This window comes from Balaenoptera musculus, chromosome 20, assembly GCF_009873245.2.
Source record: "Balaenoptera musculus isolate JJ_BM4_2016_0621 chromosome 20, mBalMus1.pri.v3, whole genome shotgun sequence".
In the NCBI taxonomy this organism is placed as follows: Eukaryota; Metazoa; Chordata; class Mammalia; order Artiodactyla; family Balaenopteridae; genus Balaenoptera; species Balaenoptera musculus.
The window spans coordinates 7,682,326-7,705,003 of NC_045804.1; the positions used below are offsets into that span (position 1 = coordinate 7,682,326).

Below are 22,678 nucleotides of genomic sequence, written 5' to 3' on the forward strand. Positions count from 1 at the left end.
GGTTAATTGTGATTTTTTTAGTTGAGTCCTTGGGTCTGCAGGAGACAACTACCAATCCTCCCACCCCTGTCCTGGCACCCCTCTGGCTGGCCTTGGCCCTCTGCCCACACGTGGAGAAGGGCAGAGACCCCACCCGGGACAGCGGCCGGGGTGCGGCCCCTCATGGTCCTCGGCGCTCTGTATCCTCCCAGGCAGGGGCTCTCGCTGTCATCTTCGTTCCCACTGGCCGGGGTTTTGTGGCAAGTGAACAGCATGGAGAAAAGCCTTCTGTCCCTCCCCACACCCCACTGTCACCCGCAGCCCCCTCTTTGCCTCTGGGGAGTGCATTAGAAGAAGCCGATGAGGCCAGCATCTGTGCTAGCGAGTCCGCTGCCTCGGCAGCTGGGAACGAGGCGGGGGCTTTGTGCACCAGCCTGGGAGCAGGGAGGGCTGGCTGAGTCCCAAGGGCAGGTCAGTCTGTGAGGTAAAAGCCGCCGGGCACGGCGCCCTCCCTGCCCCTGCAGCACCTCCCGCCCCCTCCGCCAGGAGGCTAGAAGGCTCTTGAAAATTTGCGGCCTGACTCTACGTCCCCATCAGGGAGGAGACCCGGCGCTCCCTCTGCTGGCTTCTCAGGCAGGGAGGGCAGCAGCCTCCTTGTGGCAAGGGAGTCGAGAAGACCCCCCGCCTCAGAAGAGGCCCAGGCGAAAAGATCCCCAGACCATCGATGGCCTGAGGGGCCGAGGGGTCCACAGAGCCCAGTCAGACGCTGGGCCCTGAGCCGGACGTCTGCGGGGCAGGAGCACCGGTGCTGTCGCTGACGGTGTCGTGGGGCTGAGATGGCCTCAGCCTCGCGTCTCCCCAGAGGCTGCTGCCTCCTGGGGAGTCTGAGAGGCACGGGGGCGCCTGCCTGCCCCCGCGCGGGCCGGAGCGTCGGAAAGAAGGCGCTGGCACCCCGTCCACGGGAAGAGCTGTAATCAGGGCCTGGGCGTTGCAGGGCTCTCCCCGGCGCCCCTGCTCGGCGCTGGCGGCCAGCGGGCAGTGGGGCGGTTCTAGAGTCAGGCCTCTGCTGAGGAGGCAGTGGGGCCTTCAGGCTGAATGCGACGTCATGTTGTAGGAGGCTTTCTTCAGGGTCTCCAGGAAGAACTGTTCGTTCTCCAGGAAGTCACGGTCCTGAAAGGCAGAGCTGAGTGGGCTGCCACCCTCCGGTTCCCTCCTGCCCCCGCTTCTGCGCACAGGGACGCTGGGTTGCTGGACTGAGAGTGAGGTGGACCCTGGGTGCCAGCCGAGCAGCCCTCCCTCGGGGACCCTCTCGCCTACGTCCCGGCTCAGCCTGGCTCTGGGAGTCAGTGGGGGAGGGGCAGGGAGCGAGCACGCGCACTGGAGTGAGACGCCAGCTCTCACTCGCGGTGGGGCCACTTGTTCGCACGGACTTCATCCCTCTAAGCCTGTCTGTAAACTGGAGAAAATAACATTACCTGCCACGTAGGGCTGTGGGGGGGGTAAAAGCTTATCAGGCACGGCACAGAGCCTGGCATGTAGGAAATGCTCCATCAGTGACTCGGTGAGCATCTCTGAGACGTGTCCTCTAAGCGATCTGCGCTGCTGCCCTCCTCCAGGGGGTGGGCTCAGCCCTCCCCGGGCCAGGCTGTGCTCCCTCCTGCCTCTGCCAGAGATGCTTGTCCCCAGTGTGAACACGAGGAGCCCTAAGCCCAGGGGGAGTGGGCGGGCCTGGACCAGGGCGGCGTCTGCTCTGGGAAGCTCACCTGCTCAGCTGTGTGTTTCAGCAGCACCAGCTTGGCGTGGAGGTGCGAGGGGCCCAGGCCGGCTGGCAGCTGGCTGCACTGAGGAGTGGGGGGGGCAGGAGCCACGATGGCTGTAAAGGCCGAGGAGGACGGAGTCAGGGACTGCAGCGCTCTAGAGCCCCTGAGCCACAACTTCTGAGCACGCATGCCACAACTACTGAAGCCTGCGCGCCTAGAGCCCATGCTCCGCAACAAGAGAAGCCACCGCAATGATAAGCCCGCGCACCGCGACAAAGAGTAGCGCCCGCTTGCCGCAACTAGAGAAGCCCACGCCCAGCAACGAAAACCCAACACAGCCATAAATAAATAAATAAATAAATAAATAAACAAAAAAAACCCCAAGATGACTTTAAAACCCAGCTGCCCCCTAACTTGAGCACACAGGAGGCGTGGGCAGGGTGTTGCTGGCCCTGCCCTGCCCAGTGGGCCGGCTGAGCCAATGTCCCACCCTCCTGGAGCCACTTACCACTCAGGCCAGAGGCTGCCAGGCCCTGGGCCCTGGAGAGCAGCCCCACGGGCCCGGAGGGCAGGTCCTGTCGGATACGATCCAGCTGCAGCCGCTGCTGGGCCAGACTCAGATGCTCCTGTCCCCGTCCCCCCAGAGAGGACACAGCTGTGAGGGCAGAAGGCTGGGGGCAGGGATGCCCTGGGAGGCGGGGGGAGCGGGAGCCAGGAAGAGCCTTGCCTGGTGCACGTGCCGCTCCTGCTGCCGCAGCCGCTCCTGCTGCTGTTGCACCAGCTGCAGCCGGGCCTGCTGCTCCGACTGCACCTGCCGGGCCTCGCGCAGTGCTCGCTCCCCCTCCTCGTACTTCTGTGAGGCCACCTGCGGGGAGGCCGCCTGGGTCAGCTGGGCTGGCTGGGGTGGGTGCACTGCCCACGCCCAGGGGCTGAGCCGCTGGGCACCTGGCTCATGCGCTCCACCTCCTCAGCGCGCAGCCTGATGCGCTGGGCGGCGGCGCCGACCCTCTCCTTCTCCAGCCGCAGCTCCTGGCGCTCCTGTTCCAGAGCCTCCCTCTCGGCCGCCAGCTGGTCCTCTTTGGCCCGGAGCTCGCTCGCCCTGATCTTCAGCTCTGCCTGTTCCTGGAGACAGCAAAGCCTCTCTGCAGTCTCCTCCCCGGAGTTGAACTGGGCTCTGCTCAGGGTTCCGAGGACCCGCTGGCCTCCCTGCCTCATTGCTGTGGCTCGGCTCCGCCCTGACTCTGGGAGGAGGTGGTGGGAGACCTGGGGCCAAGCCCCGCTGCAGCCCCTGGCCCCTGCGCTCAACTTCTCGGAATCCGATTTCTAGAATATCTAAGTCATGGGAACGTGATGAGGAGTAAATGAGCAAATGTGTCGAAAGTACCTGCGATGATACAATAAAAGGAAGTAGTTATTATGATTACTGTTGTTTGAATTCCTATACTCTTTGTTACCGCTGCGCTCTTTGCTGAGCTGACGCACCCTGACGGAGGAGCAGTGAGACCCCGGGGTGGGGAGAGGCGCAGGGCTGCCTGGGCTTCCCGCTGTCCGGGGAGGCTCTGGGTCTTACCTTGGCCAGGCTGACGAGGGTGCCCTCCCGCTGGGTGTCCACCTGCAGCGCCCGCTCCGCCTCACGCTCGGCCCGCTCCTTACTCAGCTTCTGCTGTGCAAAGAACTCGGCCCACTCGGCCGCCAGGCGCCGCCGCTCCTCCCCACACTTGTGCATGACGGACTTCTGCTCCTCCAGCAAGGCACTCTGGGGCGAGGGCGTGAGGGCACGGGGTGAGCATCCCTGGGCGCGGTGGCGGGGACAGAGCTGACCGTGGTGTGGCTGGACTCACCTTGGCCCTCTCCAGCTCCTCCCGCTCCATGGCCATCTGCTGGACCATGACCTTCCTCTGCTCCTCCAGAGCGCGCTGCGCGGACTCGGCCTTGGACTGCTCGGCGTTCACCCGCCAGCGTTCCTGCGGGCCGGGCAGGGTCAGGGCTGAGAGCTCGCGCCCCTGGAGGCTCCGCCTGCCCCCAGTCAGGCCTGAACGTGCCCTGGGGAGCTGTGCAAACCGCCCTCATCTGGCTTCTCCCACAAACACATCCTTTCCTGAGCGGTGAAAATGGGAAGGAGCCTGAGGCCTGCCAGGGCCCAGCCGCTGGGATCAACCGTGCTGAGGCTAATGGCTCGGTAACCGCTGCTGAGAGAGGCACCTTGCGGCTCCAAAGGGCCAAAGAACAGCAATATCCCTGCTCCCTGAATCGCCAACTACAGCACTGCCTGCCTGTCTCTTGTCATCCAACAGGGAAAGAGCACCAGGGTGGGCATGACACCGTATGCCAGGGGACTCGGGGCACACACAAGCCTGGCCCGAGGCAGGCGCCGAATAAAGCACCGAATGAAGGGCTGAATAGATCTGGTTCACGATGTAAAAACATCGACGTCTACATACTGGTGTGTCTACAGGATATGCGTGATGTCATCAACGGCTGTCTCTGGCTAGTGGGTAATTTTTATTTTCTTTACTGTTGCCTGTTATTTTAGTTTTTTCAATGAGATGTATCATAACCTTGTACAAAAAAGGAAAAGGTATTATTATTATTTCTGAATTCATCAAATATTTATTGAATCAATTCCATCAGGGATTGCTTTTTTGTTTGGCATAAGGTAGGGGTCAATTTGAGTTTTTTCATAAGTACAGCCAATTGTTTTATTTTTTAATTTTAATTTTTTTTTTGCCGTGCTGCCCAGCTTGTGGGATCTTAGTTTTCTGACCAGGGATCGAACCCGGGCCCACTGCAGTGAAAGCACGGAGTCCTAACCCCTGGACTGCCAGGGAATTCCCCATAGTACAGCCAATTGTTTAAGCACGCTTATTAAAATATGGAACACCTCACGAATCTGCGTCATCCTTGCGCAGGGCCATGCTAATCTTCTCTGTGTTGTGCCAGTTTTAGTATATGTGCTGCTGAAGCGAGCACGAAAAGCCATGATTTTCTAAAGAATGAAGCTCGCTCTTATACATGGAAGATATGTAGGGAGTTTAAATACGTTATCCGTTACAGCTCAGAAGGCAAGAGCACTTCTCCTAAAGTCACAGGCATCCCTGATGAGCAGGTAGGAGCTGGATGGGGTGGGCCTGGGGCGCTTCTGGAGGTGGGGAGGTGGGAGCCCCTGCAGAGGCAGGAGAGGGCAGGAGAGACATTCCAGAGGAAAGTCCCGAGGCCGAGGAGGCGAGGTCAGAGTACAGCTGCCATCCCCTGGGTGCCCGGGGGAGACAGGCCCTGCGGCAGGAGGACGTGCCCCACCTGCTCCAGCAGCCGGCTCTGCTCGCTCAGGCGCGCCTCCATCTTCCCGATGACCTCCTGGAGCCGGCTCCGCTCCTCCTCCATGTCCCGCTGCTGCCGGCTCAGCCTCTCCTGCAGCGCTGGGGGCGGCCCACAGGGCACTCACTGCCCGCCCCCCTTCCCACCACGGGGGACAGGAGAGAGGGACATGTGGCCTGCAGTACCTCGGAGCTGCTCATCTCGCTGCCGGATGCCCAGCTCCCGCTCCTGGGCAGTGCTGAGGTGCGAGGCCTCCACGCGGGAGGACAGCTCGTGCAGGCTGCTGGAGAACTTCTCCATCTGCTCGATGATGCCATTCAGGGACCTGCGGGGGGCTCAGGTCACGAAGGCCCGTGGACCCCAGCACTGCCGCGCCAGGTGGGCAGGGCCTGGATGGCGCGCCTACCGCGTATGGGAGGTGGCGCTGGTGACGGCGTCGATCTCCCGGTCCTTCAGCAGCTTCAGCCGCTGCAGCTGCTCCTCGTGGTCCTTGCGCATCTCCAGGATGGAGGCCCTGGGGGGACAGTGGGGAGGGCGGGGCAGTGAACACCGGGGGCAGCTCTGTGCGGCAGGGGCGTGCCTCCAGGTGGCCCGTGCTCCGTGGGCCTCTCCTCCCCATCTCCGGGCACTGCCTCACTTTCCCCGGCTCCTCTGCCTTATCTGTCCTGGTGCCTCAATGCCACATCCACTCTCTGGGGGCAGATTCCTTGTTTTTCAGCAACGGACACTCGACAGGTGTGCCGACAACCCTCCCGTGTCTGGCCAACCTGAGCCGTGTGAAAAGGCCTGCGCTGCCCCCGTCGGCCAGCTCCCTCACGTGCTTTTTCTGTTTCGCTCTCATCTAGAAAGGTAACCAGATCAACACGCCAGGCACGACCTTTTCCAGGGCCAGTCTAGTTACTAGACTCGAGAAGTCCGGCCGGTGAGTGGGTTAACCGGTGCTGAGTTAGCCTTTGGGTTGCTTGCTGCTGCCAGGCCCTGCCCGAACAGCTAGTGACCTTGGGCTCTGCCGGTATGCCCTCCCCGCTCTGTGGGAGTGGTGGGTCCCCACTTGTGGGGCGATGGGGCAGTGAGCTCGGCCTAGGTCCTTACCCAGAAGGGAAGGGGTCAAGCCTCGGTTCAGAGGCTGCTGAGCCCATGGCTGGGGGTCTCACAGCAATTGGCTTCCTCTGGCCACCCTTGAAGGCAGCCCCCCTGCCCCCGGGCCTCCCCCTCACCGCTGCAGCTCCCGGAGCCGCTCCATCTCCCGGTCCTTCTCCTGCGCGGTGGCCGCCAAGCGCCGCTGGTGCTGGGCTGTGAGCTCGGCGCGGGCCTGCTCGGCCTCCTGGCAGCGCAACAGGTACTGGGCAGACAGCTCCTCGTTCTCTCTCCGCAGCCGCTCTTCCCGTTGCTGGTACGATGTTTCTAGCACCTTGACTCGGCTCCTGCCAACAGCACACCCAATCGCGGGGCTCAGGTGACGGCGGCCACCCGAAGGGCCTCTCAGAGCATGGGAGCTGGGGCCGGCCGTGTGCGACCGGAAGTGCGGGCCGGAGGAGCGGGGGTACCTGTGGGCGCTGTCGATGAGCTCCAGGTCTGCCTGGTGCCTCTGCTGCAAACTTTCCAGCAGCAGCTGGTGCTGTGTCCGCTCCAGCTCAAGTTTCCGCACCTGGGAGACGGCGGGAGGGACGGTGTGTGCGTGTGTAGGAGGGGCGGGGGGTGGCGGGGTCCCTCAGACCGCCTGGGGAAGCTGTCCAGCCCTCACGTGGCCCGCTCCCACTTCAGCCCTGCCCCCGGAGCCGGCTGCCCCTCTGCCCCGCACCTGGGCCTCGAGCTCCGCCAGCCGGGCCTGACTCTGCAGGAGGTCGGCCTGGAGCTCGGCAGTGCCCCTCTGAAGCTGAGCCTGTGCCGCCAGGAGCTGCTGCTGGTATTCGGAGCCGGGCAGCAGGCTCCAGGCCAGGGACTCTGGAAGCAGGCACTGGAGGAGAAGGGGAGGGATGGTCCCCGTTAGGTAGGGGACAGGGTCTCAGCTGAGCTCACCTACCTGTGGCCCTCACTCACTGGACCTCCCAGGCCCTGTGTCTGACCTGTGGCTGTAGACGGGGACAAGGTCGTGACACCGAGAGGCCAAGGATGAGGCCTGGGAGAGTCAAATGGTCACTGCCCCTCCCCTCGCAGGTCTCGTTGGGGAAGATAAGCCTCCCTTCCGCCCTCAGAACAACATCCTCCCAGCAAGGGTTCCAGATCCCTAGATGAACAGCCGAGTCCCAGCAGAGCCTTAGCTACTACAAAAGGTTATGACCCTGGCCCTTTCTATCAGGCCTGAAGTCCCAGCTTAGACAGCTGCTCTGGTTCCTGCAGGCTGCCCACCACCCACCGTCTCCAAGGCACTTCAGGGTTACCCGGGAGGTGCCCCCGTGGGGCCAGGCCTCCTCAGGCCCGGGGGTCACAGGCACCGCTGCACCTGGGAAACAGAGGCGGTGCAGTGGGAAGACGGCAAGGATGGAGGAGGCTTTCTAGACAGATCATCAGGACACCTGCAGCCCTGCTTTCTGATTAGAGCATTCCCAGCTGCCCCACCTGGGTGCCACCTCACTTCCCTACCGGTGCTGGCAAATTCGCACCCAAACCTGCCCGGGAGTGGCACGGAAAGTGCTGGTGGGGAGCGCCGGGGGAGCGAGCTGATAGCACGATGCATGCCTCCCAGCAGTTTGTCAGGTTTGGCAGGTGGTGCCTCTGAGCACATGAGAATTGTTCCATGGGCCCGAAACCTACGCCTGTTGGTTCACCCTCCCTACCTGGACAGGCACAGAGAGCCCTGGGGGTTCCTGGGAGCCTGGGAAACCAACTGCAGCCTCTGAAAAAGCAACAGCAGAGAAATGAGCAGGAGCTGCAGCGAGGCCCCGCGGGCTGGGTGTGTGCTCGGGAGAGCCCAGCTTCTCTCATCTGCCGGGGCCCCCGGAGGAAGCTCTCAGCATCTCTCCTCTACCCAGTTACACCCCTCGAACAAAGCAGAACACAAACCAGTGCCGGAGCAATCTCCAGGGGCTGTTCCCCTCTTTGGGTCACCCGCATGGAGGGCCAAGGCAGCGGGGTTCCAAGTCACGGGGGACCTGAGGACACAGGAATGGGGGTGGCAAGCTGAAGGACGCCGGGAGCAGGGGAGGGTTGGCCCAGCAGGAAAGGAAAATGTCAGGTTCCGGTCATTGACTGGAAAGGCCTGGAGGCTGGCAGTTTACTAAGAGTGAGGTCTCAGTTGGGAAAAGGGGACGGGGACCCAGCTTTGGGCCCCTTACTCCGTGGGCCTGCTACGTGGTCTGGGATACCACACGCCACGCTGACCACGTGGAGCCCAGCACAGCCGTCCGCCGCTCTAGGGAAGGGGGCCCGGGCCGCCCCGCCGCACCTCACCTACCCGCAGCCCCCGCCATGAATGTACCCTGAGGCGGCAGGCCGGGCAGGCGGCCTCTGTGCTGCCGTGCCTGGGGTCCCCCCGGCGGCTGCTGGCTCGAGCCCTTGGGTGCCGGCGGCAGGCTGGCTGAGGAAGTAAATGTTAAAGTGAAGGAGGTGGAAGGTCCGGGTTAGGCTGGACCGAGACGGGCTGGGACAAAGCCCGCGAGTGAAGCTGCGTGGCCGCCCCTCTTCCCGCCTCCCCTCAGCCTTCCTCCTGTTCCTGCCGTCCCGTCTTGGTAATTCTCCTCCCAAGTCTGAGCGCCTGGCCTTCCGTACCCCGTCCTGGCCTCAGTGCTCACTGGGGCCACCTGATGATGTCCAAGGAGCGACCGCGGGCCTGTTACGGGCAGCTCGCTCAGCTTCGACGGAGGGCCTGCTCGGCCTCCCGCCGGCTCCAGCGCCCTTTGGGCTCCTCTCGTCTCCTGTCTGTTGTTCCCCCTTGCTTCTCGGCTCTCGGGGTCACCTCGGTTTCAGGTCCAGGTCCAAACCGCCCTCCTCATTCACCCCAACCCCAGGGCTGGGTGACACCCCTGGCCTGTCACACAACCGCCCCCCTCACCTCCCCTTCGCTCCAGCCGCATAGCGTCCTGCTGCTTCCTTTGGACAGTCCCGCCCTCGCCCGCCCCCTCGGGGCCGCTTGCTATCCCCGCCCCCCACATTCTGCGGCCTCCCCTAGGAGCCACCTCACAGCCACGGTCTTCTCGAACACTCCCCAAGAGAACGAGTGAGTCCCAACCCGCGCACGCATTGCCTGCTTTAGCCTGGTCAGCAGAGCAATTGGACACCGGGTGTCCCGCCAGCCCGAGGGTGCTGTGGACGGAGCCCCTGCTCAGAGGCACCGGGATGGCCGTGTGTTTGCCATAAGGGTGCCCTCGATCTCCTGCCCGATCAGGTCGGCACCTGTCCCCACAGCAGTCGGCGTGAGCGTCAGCAGCCCCCCAGCTCCCTCGTGTTTTCATCTGAGCAAAGGCAGGGAGCTACACACTCTCCCCAGCACCTAAAGAAGGGGAGAAGCACGGCTAAGAGGTGGTGCCCTGCTCTGAGGCACCGAGGCGGCAAGGTCCTCCTTCCACTACAGACAGCAGCCCTGGGACTTCGTTGGTGGCACAGTGGCTAAGACTCCGCGCTCCCAGCGCCGGGGGACTGGGTTTGATTCCTGGTCAGAGAACTAGATCCGACATGCCGCAACTAAGAGTTCGCGTGCTGCAACTAAGAAAGATCCCGCATGCCTCAACGAAGATCCCGCACGTGGCAACAAAGATCCCGCATGCTGCAGCTGATACCCGGCACAGCCAAATAAATAAATATTAAAAAAAAGAAGAGAAAAGGGACAGCAGCCCAAGCCCCTACCTGTCGGAAGGCAGCGCCCCTACCGAGTGCTGGCCCTTACAGGCTGCGTCGTGCTCCTCTCTGGCCAGACCCTGGGACTTCTTCCGAGACAGGGCGTGGCTCAGCCAGTCCCCCTCCTCCTCCTTCTCAGACGCTCCTGGCTGGGAAGGCTGGCTGCCTTTGGCAGGAGAACCGGTACCCTCGGTTGGTGGCTTCGCCCCCAAGGAGGGCAGCCCGGCCGGGGCAGAGTGGCGGCTGGGAGCAGAATGCTGGCTGGCGGGAGGGGGTCCCCTCCGAACCTCCCTGGTCGGGGAGGGAGGGAGCAGGTCCAAGCCTTCGTCCTTGAGGCCCAGCCAGTCGGCACCTCCCCTCCTGGGCTGGGTGGGGCTGGATGCTGCTGGGGTGCTCTGTCTGGAGCCTGGTTCTCCCTTGGGGTCTGTGCCGCCTTCAAAGAACCTACTTCAAGACAGAGGAGTGGGGGGTCTAAGGCGGGGCAAGCAGCCTGTCCCAAGAGCCCCCTGACGGGCCTTTCCCTCCACTGCTGGGGGTGACTATGGGGCCCATGCTAAGAAGTCGCGATGCCCGGGGCCCTGCACAGCCAGAGCCGCGGCAAGCTGAGTGATGTCCGTAGAACACCATGAACACCCACGAAAGACATCTTGGGTTCCGCCCATCTTCCCAGGGGGCAACCTGCCCCCAAGGCCGAGCTCCTCGCAGGCCCCGCTTACCTGACGGACTGCCGGCGGGACTGCCGGCCCTCGGAGGAGCCCACGGTGGGCTGATAGGCCCCAAAGGTGAAGTCCTCGTCACCCCCGGTGTCTTCTTTGTCTGTGAATGAAGGACCCTGTGATCTAGAGCAGGGCGACTCAAACTCTTCTTCCGTAGCTGCAGAATTCTTGGTTTAAGAAAAGCTGAGCTGGCAGCTTGATGGGCAAGACGAGCGATAGGGAAGCCGCTGTGGGGAAAGCAGGGTGAGTGGCTGGGCGTCTGCCAGCACCTCAGGCTCCAGCCTACAAAACATCACCCAGGAGCTGCGAAAAGTGCACCGGCGGGCCTGCCCCAGACCCCCTGCAGGTGAGGCCCGGTGAGCCGTGCGTGCCACGAGGGTGATTCCCAACAGATGGCCCGCGGGCCGACGCTCTGAACGGAGGGACACTGGTCCAGGGCAGTGTTTTTCAAACTGTGAGCTGCCGCCTATTAGCAGGTGGAAATACTAATTTAATGAGTCGCAACCAATGTATTTATGAGTCAAAGAGCACATAAATAAGTGTTGAACGTGGTGATTATTATTTCCTGACATTTTTGGTCTCAGTTATAAACGTGAATAACTAAATGTGTGTCATGATGTAAAGCTTATTTCTTATTATGGCTTGTGGTAAAACCCTGTTCTGGGGGTCCACTCCCCACCGCCCCTGCCCCACACGCTTTCTCACCCTGTGGCCGCTGATACTTCTTGTCTAGCTTGAATTCCCTGTGCTCCCCGGTGCCCGGACGGGCCAGGAGTTTGGCGGCAGTGCCCCGACCCAGCAGCTCATCCAGCTTGGAGCGGGCAGGGAGGGGCCCCTCCCTGCAGGATGGGACATAGGGCAGGTACCTGTGAACACGAGGGGATCCTGGGGGGCCCACACTGTACCCTCCCTCTCGCTTTTCCCTGGCCGGGGAGGGACTCTCCGCTCACAGGGACCCTTACTGGTCTCCCGTGTGCCTCCTCTCTGCTTTGGGGCTGTCTCCAAACCCCAGGGTGGCCATGATGTCGTCCCCATCGTCAAAGAGCAACTCTTCCTTCTTTCGGACCGGAGTGTTCCCAGGAGTTAGAGGGATAGAGGGCCCTAAGGGACAGAACACAGGGCACAATGCCCACAGCCTTCTGGCCTGCAACGGTGATGTTTGAATGGGTCGAGGGGGGCGTTTCCCTGCAACCCTGGCCTTTGGGTGGAAGGGCGGGCATGGCAGTGTCTGGTCTGCCCACAGCACCCAGCTTCCCCGGCCCCACTCCCACAGCCCCACTCCCGGGCTCGTGCATCCCCCCTCCCCGTTCCCAGAGACTGATAACCTCTTGGTCCCGGATCTGAGACCTGTGGTCCCTGCCTGGCGGGGTGTCTGGCTCTGCATCGGAAAGTTCAGTTAGCCAACTGCACCTGCCCCAGGATGGGTAACACGCCCACCCCACCTTGATCTCTGGCCGGGGCTGGGCTCTTTACGGAAGCTGTTTTACTCTCCGTCCCCGGCAGCTTCTTGGCGATTCCTTCCTCATCATCAGAGAGAAGTCCTGCCAATGGGTCTTCCAAGTCTCACGGCCAGAAGGGGAAGCAAAGGGAAGACTGCACACTTCATTCAGGAAAACAAGCTCTGTGCTGTGCTAGGGGAGTTATTGCTCTACTGGAGACTCCTAGCCGCTCTGATACCTATACAAGCCGCTCGGCATCTGGGGGCCTGGGTTAGCGGGGCTCGGACACAGACCAGGCTGGGCCAGGGGAGAGGAAGCAGGGAGGGCGGCCCGGGCTTCAGGGCCTGCACTGAGGCATGAGAAGTAAAACATCCACGCATTCATGAAGGAAAAGGAACTTTTCCCCACGCTTTATAAAGTCTTCAGTTTGACACCTGGCTTCAAAGTCCTTGCAAGTAAGTGCCCCAGATAGGCCAGCCAGTAGAACATAATTAGTCCCTCCCTCAATTCATGAGGAACAAAACCAGTGGCACCAGCTATCTGCTCCTCATCTGACATACACAGTGGCCTGGCCTCAAGCAAGCAAGCAAGCATCGCCCAGCCTACTGCACTCTCAAAACTGAAGCACCCCAGAGGTGTGACTGCAGGGCCTGTGGTACCTTCGAAGGAGAACTTCCTGTACTGATGCCCAAGGCTGCTGGGAGAGGGAGATAGCTTCTTGGTGGGAAGGGCATCTCCTGCAGGGAGCAAAGAGAAGGCAAGGTCACAGGCCTGGATCTCTCCTGGCCTATGTTCTGCCAGACCAAGACTGGGACCGCCGGGCTGGCGCGCACTTCTACCTGGAGGCTGAGGGCTTGTGGCCGTGGACACAGCCATGGGGTGGGTCTACACCTCTCCAGTTCTCAAACAGGCTTCTGGCCGGGAAATGTGGTCTGGAAGCTACCTCTGGCCCCCTATTCACATGTTGCTCCAACAGGGACATAGGTTTGGGAGATGCACAGGCTACCATAAACTTCTCCAGTTTAACTCAAATGGCTTCTCCGGGAGCTGCCATGTTGGACTTAGAGGGACTGGAAAAGCCAAAGGAAGGAGGAAAGCTCAGCGTGTCTCCCTCCCCCACTGTAAACACGCTAACACACCCGCACACAGTGAGCTCCTGGCCTCTCCATCCCAGGCAGGGAAAACCCGCAGGGCTGAGCGCTACCCTCTGGGCATCTCCCACATCCCCAGAATGCCCCTTGATTCGAGGACCTATCTCTCACTCACGTTTCTCACTGGCTGTTAACACACCAGCAGGTTTAAGAGGGCTAGGCTGCTCTTCTTTCCCAGAACCCTTTGCAGACCTTTTGCTTGAGGCTAGATTAGACTTCTTCAGACCCAGGAGATCAGCATCCATTTCATCCAGATCCTGGAAAAGCAGGAAGGAGGGAGGAATCCCCACAGGTGCTCAGCCAGCGGGTGCTAAACACCCTCATGCTCTGAGCAGCCTGGTGAGGATGTTGCCTGCAGCTTCCATATGGAACAAACGGGGACTTGGGGTGGGGGACTGACCCCAACAGGGTCACAGAACAAGGACAGAGGCAGGGCCAAAGCCCAAAGACTCCACATGGTCCATCTCAGATAAGCTGAAAGGTCTCAGGTTGGTACTCCTATCAGCCCCACTGGCAGCTCCTGCCTTGATGCTAGAATGAGAGGGTGCCTAAAACCTGCTTTCAGCAGCTTCTCACAAAGGCTTAGCAAATGTCAAAGCTATTTGCAGTAGAAACGAAACAGTAGATCCTGGGGTTTAAGACTCCCCAGGGGACTACCACTGGGCAGTGAGAAGGGACCTGAGGCAAGAAGATAACCCTCCATCCAAAGTCAAGAAAAATTTGATCTCAGGAATTCCCTGGTGGTCCAGTGGTTAGGACTCCGTGCTTCCACTGCAGGGGACCCGGGTTCGATCGCTCCCTGGTCAGAGAACCAAGGTACCGCAAGCCGAGCAGCTTGGCCGGGGGTGGGGGGGGGAAGAAAAAAAAAAAAGGCATGAAGAAGCCTGCAAAATACAAAGCCTTTAAAAAAAATTTGTTTTTGATCTGGATTCCTTAGCCTGCCTGGGTCAGGGGAAGCAAACTGACAACAGAGGCAGAGGTGTGATAAGAATGCTATTCTGGGTCAATGAATGTTCTACGGTAAGGGCATTAAAAACCACCATAAGCAAGCTGGGAGAGGAAGACGGCCGGGGACTCCCTGGTCGCCACAAGCCCTTGGTACAGACTGGGAGCATGACGATTTTGATAAGGGTGGCTGGCGCTCCAGGGGCAGAAATGTGAGGAGACAAAAGAATGAGAAAACTATTCAGAAAAAAGGTGAGTTGGGAAAGATAACGGAACCAAAGGTAAGCAGAGTGGGTGGAGGGTTCAGCTCGTGGTTCTGGGATGAGAGACTCAGAGCCACCACTCTCGACTCGTCAGAGGACTCGAGGGTCACGCCCAGGGGGCCCAGCTGCCTGGTCTTGGGGAGGAGCAATTTCAAACTGAGGTTAAAGAAGCTGATTCCGAAGCCAAGAAGGAAACAGACCCCAACCCTTCAGGGCCCCACAGGGTTGAAAGCAAGCGCTCAGCCCTGGCCTGTGGCAGCATGGGTTAACCAGAAGGGACGTGAAGCGGAGGTCAGGCGGGAAGATGCTGCTGGACAGAAGGGGAGGGAGAAAACAGGACCACTCAACGTTTTAGACCCCAGCCAGGCCACCCGAGCCCCATGAGATGGTGCTTATGTTCAGAATTTATGTCTTAAAATTCCATTGCAAAGATCAGCTTGGGGCTTGATCTGACGAGAGGACAGCTGTACTAAAGGGGACTTGGCAGGGGATGTGAAGAGAAATCTGGAGAAAGATTAAGAACAAGATTTAGGGGGGAATTCCCTGGAGGCCCAGTGGTTAGGATTCTGGGCTTTCACTGCCATGGCCCGGGTTCAATCCCTGGTGAGGGCAGCGTGGCCAAAAAAAAAAAAAAGAACAAGATTTAGGGGAAACGGTCTCCCCCTTTCCTCATGGGGGGAGGCAGCCCCATTTCACCAGAGGCCTGTGACGTGACTGTGTCTCTGGGTGGGTGAATTTCCATAAACCAGGAAAACTGATTTATACCCAGAGGGGCACGGAGGGCAAGAGCTCATGGATGAATGCCATTCTTGCGTGAGGTAGGGCTCAGATATACAAATTGTAAAAGAAAAAATGAGAGGGAGAATGAAGGCTTGGCACAAAATAGTATCCTACCCCGTGTCCCTGGCTCCCCGAATTGTGCAAGCTGTTTCCTCACCTTCATGGCCTGGAGCAGGGCCTGCGGGTCTGCGTCGGAGATGTCTGAAACCTACAAGACGGGAGGGTAACGAGGCGTGTTAGTCAAGGCCCGACAAAGCTCAGGGCCCTTGTCGCCTTGCTTCTGTTAGGGAAGGAGCAGAGCTGGGTCAGGGGGCATAAATTGGAGGGTCCTGCCCTCACTTGGAGCTCAGGTATTGTATGAAGTCAAGCCTGCCCAGTTGTGGACACCCAGAAAGCGCTGCCACTTTCTGGTCCTCTCAGCAGTTAAGTCCACAGCCATCATAGGACTCAAATTAGGCTACTTTCCATCCATGTGATTGGACAGCGTGGAGTTTATTATGGGAAGCGCAGTAAGAAGGGGCAACATCGAGCCTAAAGCAGTTGCTTGGAGCTCTACTTTCTAGCTCATCTCACTGGTAGAAAGGAAAAGGATGTTGCTTTGGGTCCATTCAGCAGCCCTATCTATCTATCTATCTATCTATCTATCTATCTATCTATCTATCTATTTATTTATTTATGGCTGTGTTGGGTCTTCGTTGCTGCACGCGGGCTTTCTCTAGTTGCGGCGAGCGGGGGCTACTCTTCGTTGCAGTATGCGGTCTCCTCATTGCGGTGGTTTCTCTAGTTGCAAAGCACGGGCTCTAGGCACGTGGGCTTCAGTAATTGTGGCCCGTGGGCTCAGTAGTTGTGGCTCGCAGGCTCTAGAGCGCAGGCTCAGTAGTTGTGGCGCACGGGCTTAGTTGCTGCGTGGCATGGGGGATCTTCCCGGACCAGGGCTCGAACCCCTGTCCCCTGCATTGGCAGGCGGATTCTTAACCACTGCGCCACCAGGGAAGCCCCAGCAGCCCTTTTAAGAACAAACTGGCTTTGCAGGGACTTCTAAACCTCTGTGGGCAGCCCCTCGGCACAACACCCATCTCACTGTCTCTGGGGATAAGTAGGGTTGGTGAGGAGCAGGGAATGGGCCAGGCTCACCTCAGCATCAGCTCCTGCCAGGCCTGCCCTGGTGCTGAAGGCATCACCTTCCAAAAGGGACCTGCAAAGGGGCAGAGTCAGCACCCACCCATGAATGGTCCCCAGGGCACTAGATGATTCTAAGGAAGGAGAAGTGGCTTAGAGTCCAAGTGAACCTGCATAGACTCTTCTCTGGAAGAACAGAGTTGCTGAAAGGAATTTCACAGGTCACCTAATGCAGTGATTTTTAAACTTTTTTAAAGCAGTAGAGCCCCTTTAAAAACAACAGGTAAGAGAGAAAAACAACTGCTTGGGCTAAAATGAAGGTGGAGGGCAGAGAGCTCACAAAGTGTCTCCCTATCTCGCAACTCTCAGGAGACGCTCAGGAGGACAAACACAATCTGGGAGGCACCCAACTAGGCCTATCCTCTTATTCTGAGGGTAAGAAAATTGAGGCTCAGAGAGGTTCAGGAATTGCCCAAGGTCACACAGTAAATAACCGATGTAGGACTAGAAGCCAGAACCTCCGACCTCCAGTTCAGTTCTCTTCGCACTCCTCCAGGCTCCTTCACTGCCCAGGAGCTGACGGGAGGACTGGGAGGTGGTGACACTACAAGCGGGGCCCACAGTGAGTGGGAAGTGGCGGGTGGGTAGGGGAGGGGCAGGAGCATTGGGCCTGAAATGGGGCTTGGATGCCCAGGCCAGCCCCGCGTGCTCACTTTGTTCTAGCCCTTGAGGGAGGGAGCGCCTGAGCTGCACCTGTGGCGTCTCTGGCACGTGAAGCTAGTTTAACAGGCTTCTCAGGCGGTGTCGCTGGAAAAAAAGAAAACAAAAGATGTGATTCGGTCACAGAGAACTGGAGTCAAGGGGAAGAGGATTGCAAGTTCCCCACCAAGCTGTCTCCCACACCTTCCTACTGAAAGAGGGGCCTTTTTGGAAGAAGGAAACTGGCCCTGTAGGCAGGTCCCTTAAAAACCTGAATGGGGGAGGGAGCGGTATATTTCCAAGCAGGAAGTCAACCCAACTGGTGCCAAATGAAGAGGCTACTCCAGTGCCAGCGCAGCCCCATGGAAATGCAGGCACAACAAGGCACTGCCATCGTCCATGGGCTTGTGCTTTGTGGGTTCTTATGGGCCAGGTCGGGGGAACCTCGGCCTTGTTGTCCCTGGTGAGCTTTGCATGACCCCGAAGCCCTGCTTCTCAGTGCAGCAGACACGGACACACAGGGTAAGGGACTCATGTCCAGAATATAGAAGGAACTTGTACAACTCAACAATAAAAATATAAATAACCCAATTTAAAAACTGGGCAGGGGTTCCCTGGTGGCGCAGTGGTTAAGAATCCTCCTGCCAATGCAGGGGACACGGGTTCGAGCCCTGGTCCAGGAAGATCCCACATGCTGTGGAGCAACTAAGCCCGTGTGCCGCAACTACTGAAGCCCATGCACCTAGAGCCCGTGCTCCGCAACAAAGAGAAGCCACCGCGATGAGAAGCCCGCGCACTGCAATGAAGAGTAGCCCCCGCTCACCGCAACCAGAGAAAAGCCTGCGCACAGCAACGAAGACCCAACGTAGCCAAAAATAAACAAAATAAAATAAATTTATAAAAATTAAAAAAAACGAAAACTGGGCAAAGATCTGAATAGACCTTTCTCCAAAGATATAAATGGCCAAGAAACACATGAAAACATGTTCAGCATCATTAGTCATTAGGGAAATGCCCATGGAAATCACGAGATGCAACTTTCCACCCACTAAGATGGCTATAATCAAAATGAAAATAACAAGTATTGGCAAGGATGTGGAGAAACTGGAATCCTCTTACACTGCTGGTGGGAATGTAAAATGGTACAGTTGCTGTGGAAAATAGTTTGGCGGGTCCTCAAAAAGTTAAACATAGAGTTACCATATACCCCAGTAATTCAACTCCTAAATTTACACCCAAAAGAACTGAACACATATGCCCACACAAAAACTTGTACATGGAGGTTCATAACAGCATTATTCATAACAGCCTAGCCAAAATGTGGAAGCCACCCAAATGTCCATCAACTGATGAATGACCAAACAGAACGAAATATATCATACAATGGAATATTATTGTCCAGCCATGGAAAGGAATGAAGAGAGGAATGCTACAATGTGGACAGACCTCGAAAACATTACGGAAAGTGAAAGAAGCCAAATGCAAAAGCCTCATACTGTATGATTCCATTTTATGTAAAATGTCCAGACTAGGCAAATCCATAGAGAAAGAAAGTTAAATAAGTGGTTGCCTAGGGGTGGGGGAGGGGAGAATGGGGAGTGACACTAATGGTATGGAGTTTCTTCATGGGGTGATGAAAAAGTTCTGGAATTCGACTGTGGTGATGGTTGCACAACTCTGAATATACGAAATGTCACCGAATTGTGCACTTTAAAAGAGTGAACTTTGGACTTCCCTGGTGGCGCAGTGGTTAAGAATCCGCCTGCCAATGCAGGGGACAAGGGTTCGAGCCCTGCTCCGGGAAGATCCCACATGCCACAGAGCAACAAAGCCTGTGCGCTACAACTACTGAGCCTGCGCTCCAGAGCCTGCGAGCCACAACTACTGAGCCCATGTGCCACAACTACTGAAGCCCGCACACCTAGAGCCTGTGCTCTGCAACAAGACAAGCCACCGCAATGAGAAGCACGTGCACTGCAACGAAGAGTAGCCCCCGCTCGCCTCAAATAGAGAAAGCCCGCGCACAGCAACGAAGACCAAAGGCAGCCAAAAAAAAAAAAAAAAAAGAGTGAACTTTATGTGGATTTTATCTCAATTAAAAAAAAAAGAGCAAGCCTAAGTCAGGGGATTCCGGCAAAGGGGCACTTACTCTCATCTCCCAGGAGGTCACCAAGGACATCATCAATGGAGCCTGGAACAGAAAAGGGGCCACTGTGACTTCAGGAGGAAAGAATGGTCCTTAGGGCCTCATGTCTTGAGACCTCATCCGGGACCTCAGAGCCCTCAGAGGTTGGGACTTAGGCTTGGCTCTCTCTTCACTGGCCATGAGATGTTTTCTAACTCCTGGCAACAAGTCACAATGCTTTGTTGAAAGACCCCAGGGTGGAAATTGAAAATAACTTTCTCAAAGGATGATGGTGAAGATTTTTCAGTAGAACCTACATTCTACGTGACACACTGGCCAACAAGCCAGTCTTCCAGACTCTGAACAAAGCCCACATGCTTCTTTGGGAAAAGTGTTCAGGATTTCTAGGCACATATACAAGCTTCTTTCATACCAACAGTCTCCTTGTCCCCTTCCAGCTGAGCGCCCGCCCCCACCCCACCCCTGCCAAGCTGGTTTGAAGACACACCTCCTCGGCCACTTTCCGATGCAGCATGTAGGGGAAACCCAGGTGTGAGTACTGAATTAGTTCTCAAATCAAGCTTAAGTGCCTTTACCACCCTTAACCCCAACGGTATACTTCTAGATACAAATACTTCAACAAGAAGGATTTTTTTTCCCCAAGTCCCATCTGTTGTTTATTTCTGAATTACTCCAAGGGCCAATGAGGCAGCATAAGGAATTCCCTAGGAAAACCAAAGCTGCCTATGGGATTATGGGGAAATCAGCAAGACTCACACTGAGAACTTTCAGACAGACATGTCTAAGTTATGTGTGGACCCAAAGTGGGGGAGTTATTTTTGGCCTAAGGGTGGTGTTCCATCTCCACTCACCTTTCAATCCCTTCTTGGTTTTTGGTGCCTAAAATGGGAAAAACAAATCACATTAACAAGATGAGACAGTGAACGTGTACTGAAACTAACAATGCAGACTGAACTGTTTTGCCTTTTGCCGAGTCACCAGAGGAAAAGGAGCACCAATGGCATTTATAGACAGACGCCCTTTATGGTTTCCTGAGTTTCTGAGAATAGACTCATTCAGAGCACGAAAAGGGCCCCCACTAACCAGCAGTGGACACCACTGTGGGTGCCATCCGGTGGGCAGAAGTCTCTCCTTTTCCCTCAGATTTCCAGACGCCACACGCAAACCCTCCCAGCCAGCCAGGATGTAAAGTTTCCCTCTATTCCATGTCCCTGACTCTTCAGTATCAGTGACAGACATGTAAGGATGCTTTCAGATGAACATTCAGAGGCTCAAAAGAGATGCTTGCTTACTGTTTAATAAGAAGTTTTTTTTTTTTTTTTTTTTTTCCTGGCCATGCCACGTGACACGCAGGATCTTAGTTCCCTGGATCAGGGATCAAACCCACGCCCCCTGCATTGGAAGCGTGGAGTCTTAACCACTGGACCGCCAGGGAAGTCCCATTAATAAGTTTGATATCAATGCTCCTAACCATCACTCTTCTTTGGCGCCACCCAGCCCCCCAAGTACTTCATGCAGTCAAGATTTTGGAGATGGGAGTAGGGGTGAGGGCAGGCTCGCATTTCCACACACCTACTCTGCATTCTGCCTACCATCTCAAGGCTCTGGGGGCTGCCTGCAGCTCCTTCACAGTGCTGTCCAGCTCATTTGAATTCTGCCCATCAGGCTCATCCTCCCTAATGAAGAAAATTAAAGTGGTTGCTTAAAAATGATTTGGCTTTAACAGTGGTTGAGTCCAAGGTTGATCAAGCCTTCTCTCACTTTGCCCATTCAAGAGGTCAAAACACTTCCATCAATTAAAAATTCCTTGTAGGGCTTCCCTGGTGGCGCAGTGGTTAAGAATCCACCTGCCAATTCAGGGGACACGGGTTCGAGCCCTGGTCCGGGAAGATCCCACATGCCGCGGAGCAACTAAGCCTGTGAGCCACAACTACCGAGCCTGCGCTCTAGAGCCTCCGAGCCACAACTACTGAGCCCGCGCACCACAACTACTGAAGCCCATGCACCTAGAGCCCGTGCTCCACAACAAGAGAAGCCACCGCAATGAGAAGCCCGCGCACCGCAAGGAAGGGTAGCCCCCACTCGCCACAACTAGAGAAAGCCCGCACGCAGCAATGAAGGCCCAACGCAGCCATAAATAAATTAAAAAAAAAAAAATTCCTTGTAGGGTGAGCAATTCAGATGAGAAGCGAAGTGTTCTGGGTAACTTTTCTTTCTTTTCTTTTCTTCTTTTAAATATTTATTTATCTGGCTGCACTGGATCTTAGTTGCAGCATGCGGGAACTCTTAGTTGCGGTATGTGGGATCTAGTTCCCTGACCAGGGATCGAACCCAGGCCCCCTAAATCGGGAGTGTGGAGCCTTAGCCTCTGGACCACCAGGGAAGTCCCCTGGGTAACTTTTCGAGGCCTGGAGATTATTCGAAAAAAGTGCAGTGGTCCTCATCCCTTACCCTGAAAGAGAATGTGGAAAATGGCAGGTACCCATCTCAGAAAGGAGGTGGGTGCCTAGCACTATGGCCAGTACACCTTCCCAGGCAACACCCATGACTACTTTCTTGGCAGCGTTCAGGGCAAAGAGCGGCTGCGAATGCTGGTTACTCCTTGATAGTATTTTCACTGTCGGTGGAAAAATTTCCCTTCACACTAACTGTAAGTCTGACTCACTCCATTAATAGAAAACTGTTTTCCCCAGAATTATCATTCTCTCCCACCCCCTCCTCAACGTTGCCAAAACTGACCTTTGGCACAGCTTGGAAGAAAGGAGTGGGAGGTGGGCCTCTCTAGTTCTCTGGTGTCGGCCTGTCCTGTTATTAGAATGCAAAGTTTATGTGAGGTTACTGTATAGGGGCCACTCTGAATGGTTGTGTTTCTCTTTCTCTGTAATGCAATGTTCACGGCCTACAAGTCTCAACACGTTTTGTCTCTTATCACATCCAAGGGCGTCTGCCATCTCCTAGCGATCCTCTCCCAGCCTCCCAGACCGTGGGAATTTCTAAGGGAGGCTTGCAAAGGCCTCTGGGCCACAAAGACCATCGCGTCATTGCATCTGCTCAGCCAACTTCGTGCCAGGCGTTTTAAGATCCCGAGGCCGCCCCTTAGTTAGGGCCCTCCCGGAATCACCCCCTCGGTCCCGAGACTCCGCGCCCCTCCATGAGCCACCCCCTCCGCGCGCCCAGCCCGTCTCGATACCGAGCGCAACCTACGATCCTTCCAGCCCCTGAAATCCCCCCCGTTACGCGCCATTGCCCTTGGACGCGCAGCCGCTTGGACGTGTCCCAGACATGGCCGCTGCTCCAGGCTCCACTCGAGCCCAGCTCAATCAGGCCTCCCGCTTCGGAGCCTCTAGATCGCCAATCTCTCAGTTGCCCGGCCTCCGGAAGCAAGGCGAGGCGCGAAGCATTCTGGGGGTTGTAGTCCTAGGCCCGCTCACATGCTAGAGCCAAGGGAACCTGGGGCGCCGAGATGAACTACATTTCCCAGGGTGGCTCGCCGCGGCCGTTAGTTGGCGCCCGGCCTCTGTTTGCGGCTTGGCACGTTGCTAGGAGCTGCCTGAACGCTCCTTTGCGAAGAGGTCGCTACCGGGATCCAAGGC

At 57.4% G+C, this 22,678-nt stretch overlaps 1 protein-coding gene and 1 non-coding gene across 9 annotated transcripts; both read right to left on the reverse strand.

The window, feature by feature from the left end:
• Positions 1 to 22,437, reverse strand: FBF1 (Fas binding factor 1). 8 transcript variants are annotated; one of them, XM_036837527.1, is made up of 30 exons: positions 21,825 to 21,891; positions 20,678 to 20,761; positions 19,937 to 19,964; positions 19,089 to 19,130; positions 16,954 to 17,047; positions 16,256 to 16,316; positions 15,279 to 15,329; positions 13,249 to 13,390; positions 12,642 to 12,719; positions 11,986 to 12,105; positions 11,506 to 11,644; positions 11,249 to 11,382; positions 10,544 to 10,643; positions 9,837 to 10,271; positions 8,473 to 8,571; positions 8,058 to 8,146; positions 7,832 to 7,890; positions 6,856 to 7,011; positions 6,602 to 6,702; positions 6,272 to 6,478; positions 5,461 to 5,568; positions 5,240 to 5,379; positions 5,037 to 5,155; positions 3,581 to 3,703; positions 3,310 to 3,495; positions 2,685 to 2,861; positions 2,467 to 2,604; positions 2,248 to 2,365; positions 1,743 to 1,852; positions 1 to 1,149 (listed from the first exon to the last, which is right to left on the reverse strand). In XM_036837527.1, the coding sequence occupies exons 2-30, from the start codon at positions 20,678 to 20,680 to the stop codon at positions 1,066 to 1,068; spliced, it is 3,441 nt and encodes a 1,146-aa protein (XP_036693422.1). In that variant the 5' UTR covers positions 20,681 to 20,761; positions 21,825 to 21,891; the 3' UTR covers positions 1 to 1,065. The 8 variants fall into 8 exon arrangements, with proteins under 8 accessions (XP_036693422.1, XP_036693420.1, XP_036693421.1 ...); XM_036837525.1 differs by having other exon boundaries at positions 9,837 to 10,274; XM_036837526.1 differs by lacking the exons at positions 20,678 to 20,761; positions 21,825 to 21,891 and adding an exon at positions 22,327 to 22,437 and having other exon boundaries at positions 9,837 to 10,274.
• LOC118887627 lies at positions 4,606 to 4,709 on the reverse strand. The gene has a single exon (XR_005018102.1). It is a non-coding gene; the product is annotated as a U6 spliceosomal RNA (small nuclear RNA).
• Positions 22,438 to 22,678: the final 241 nt, after the last annotated feature.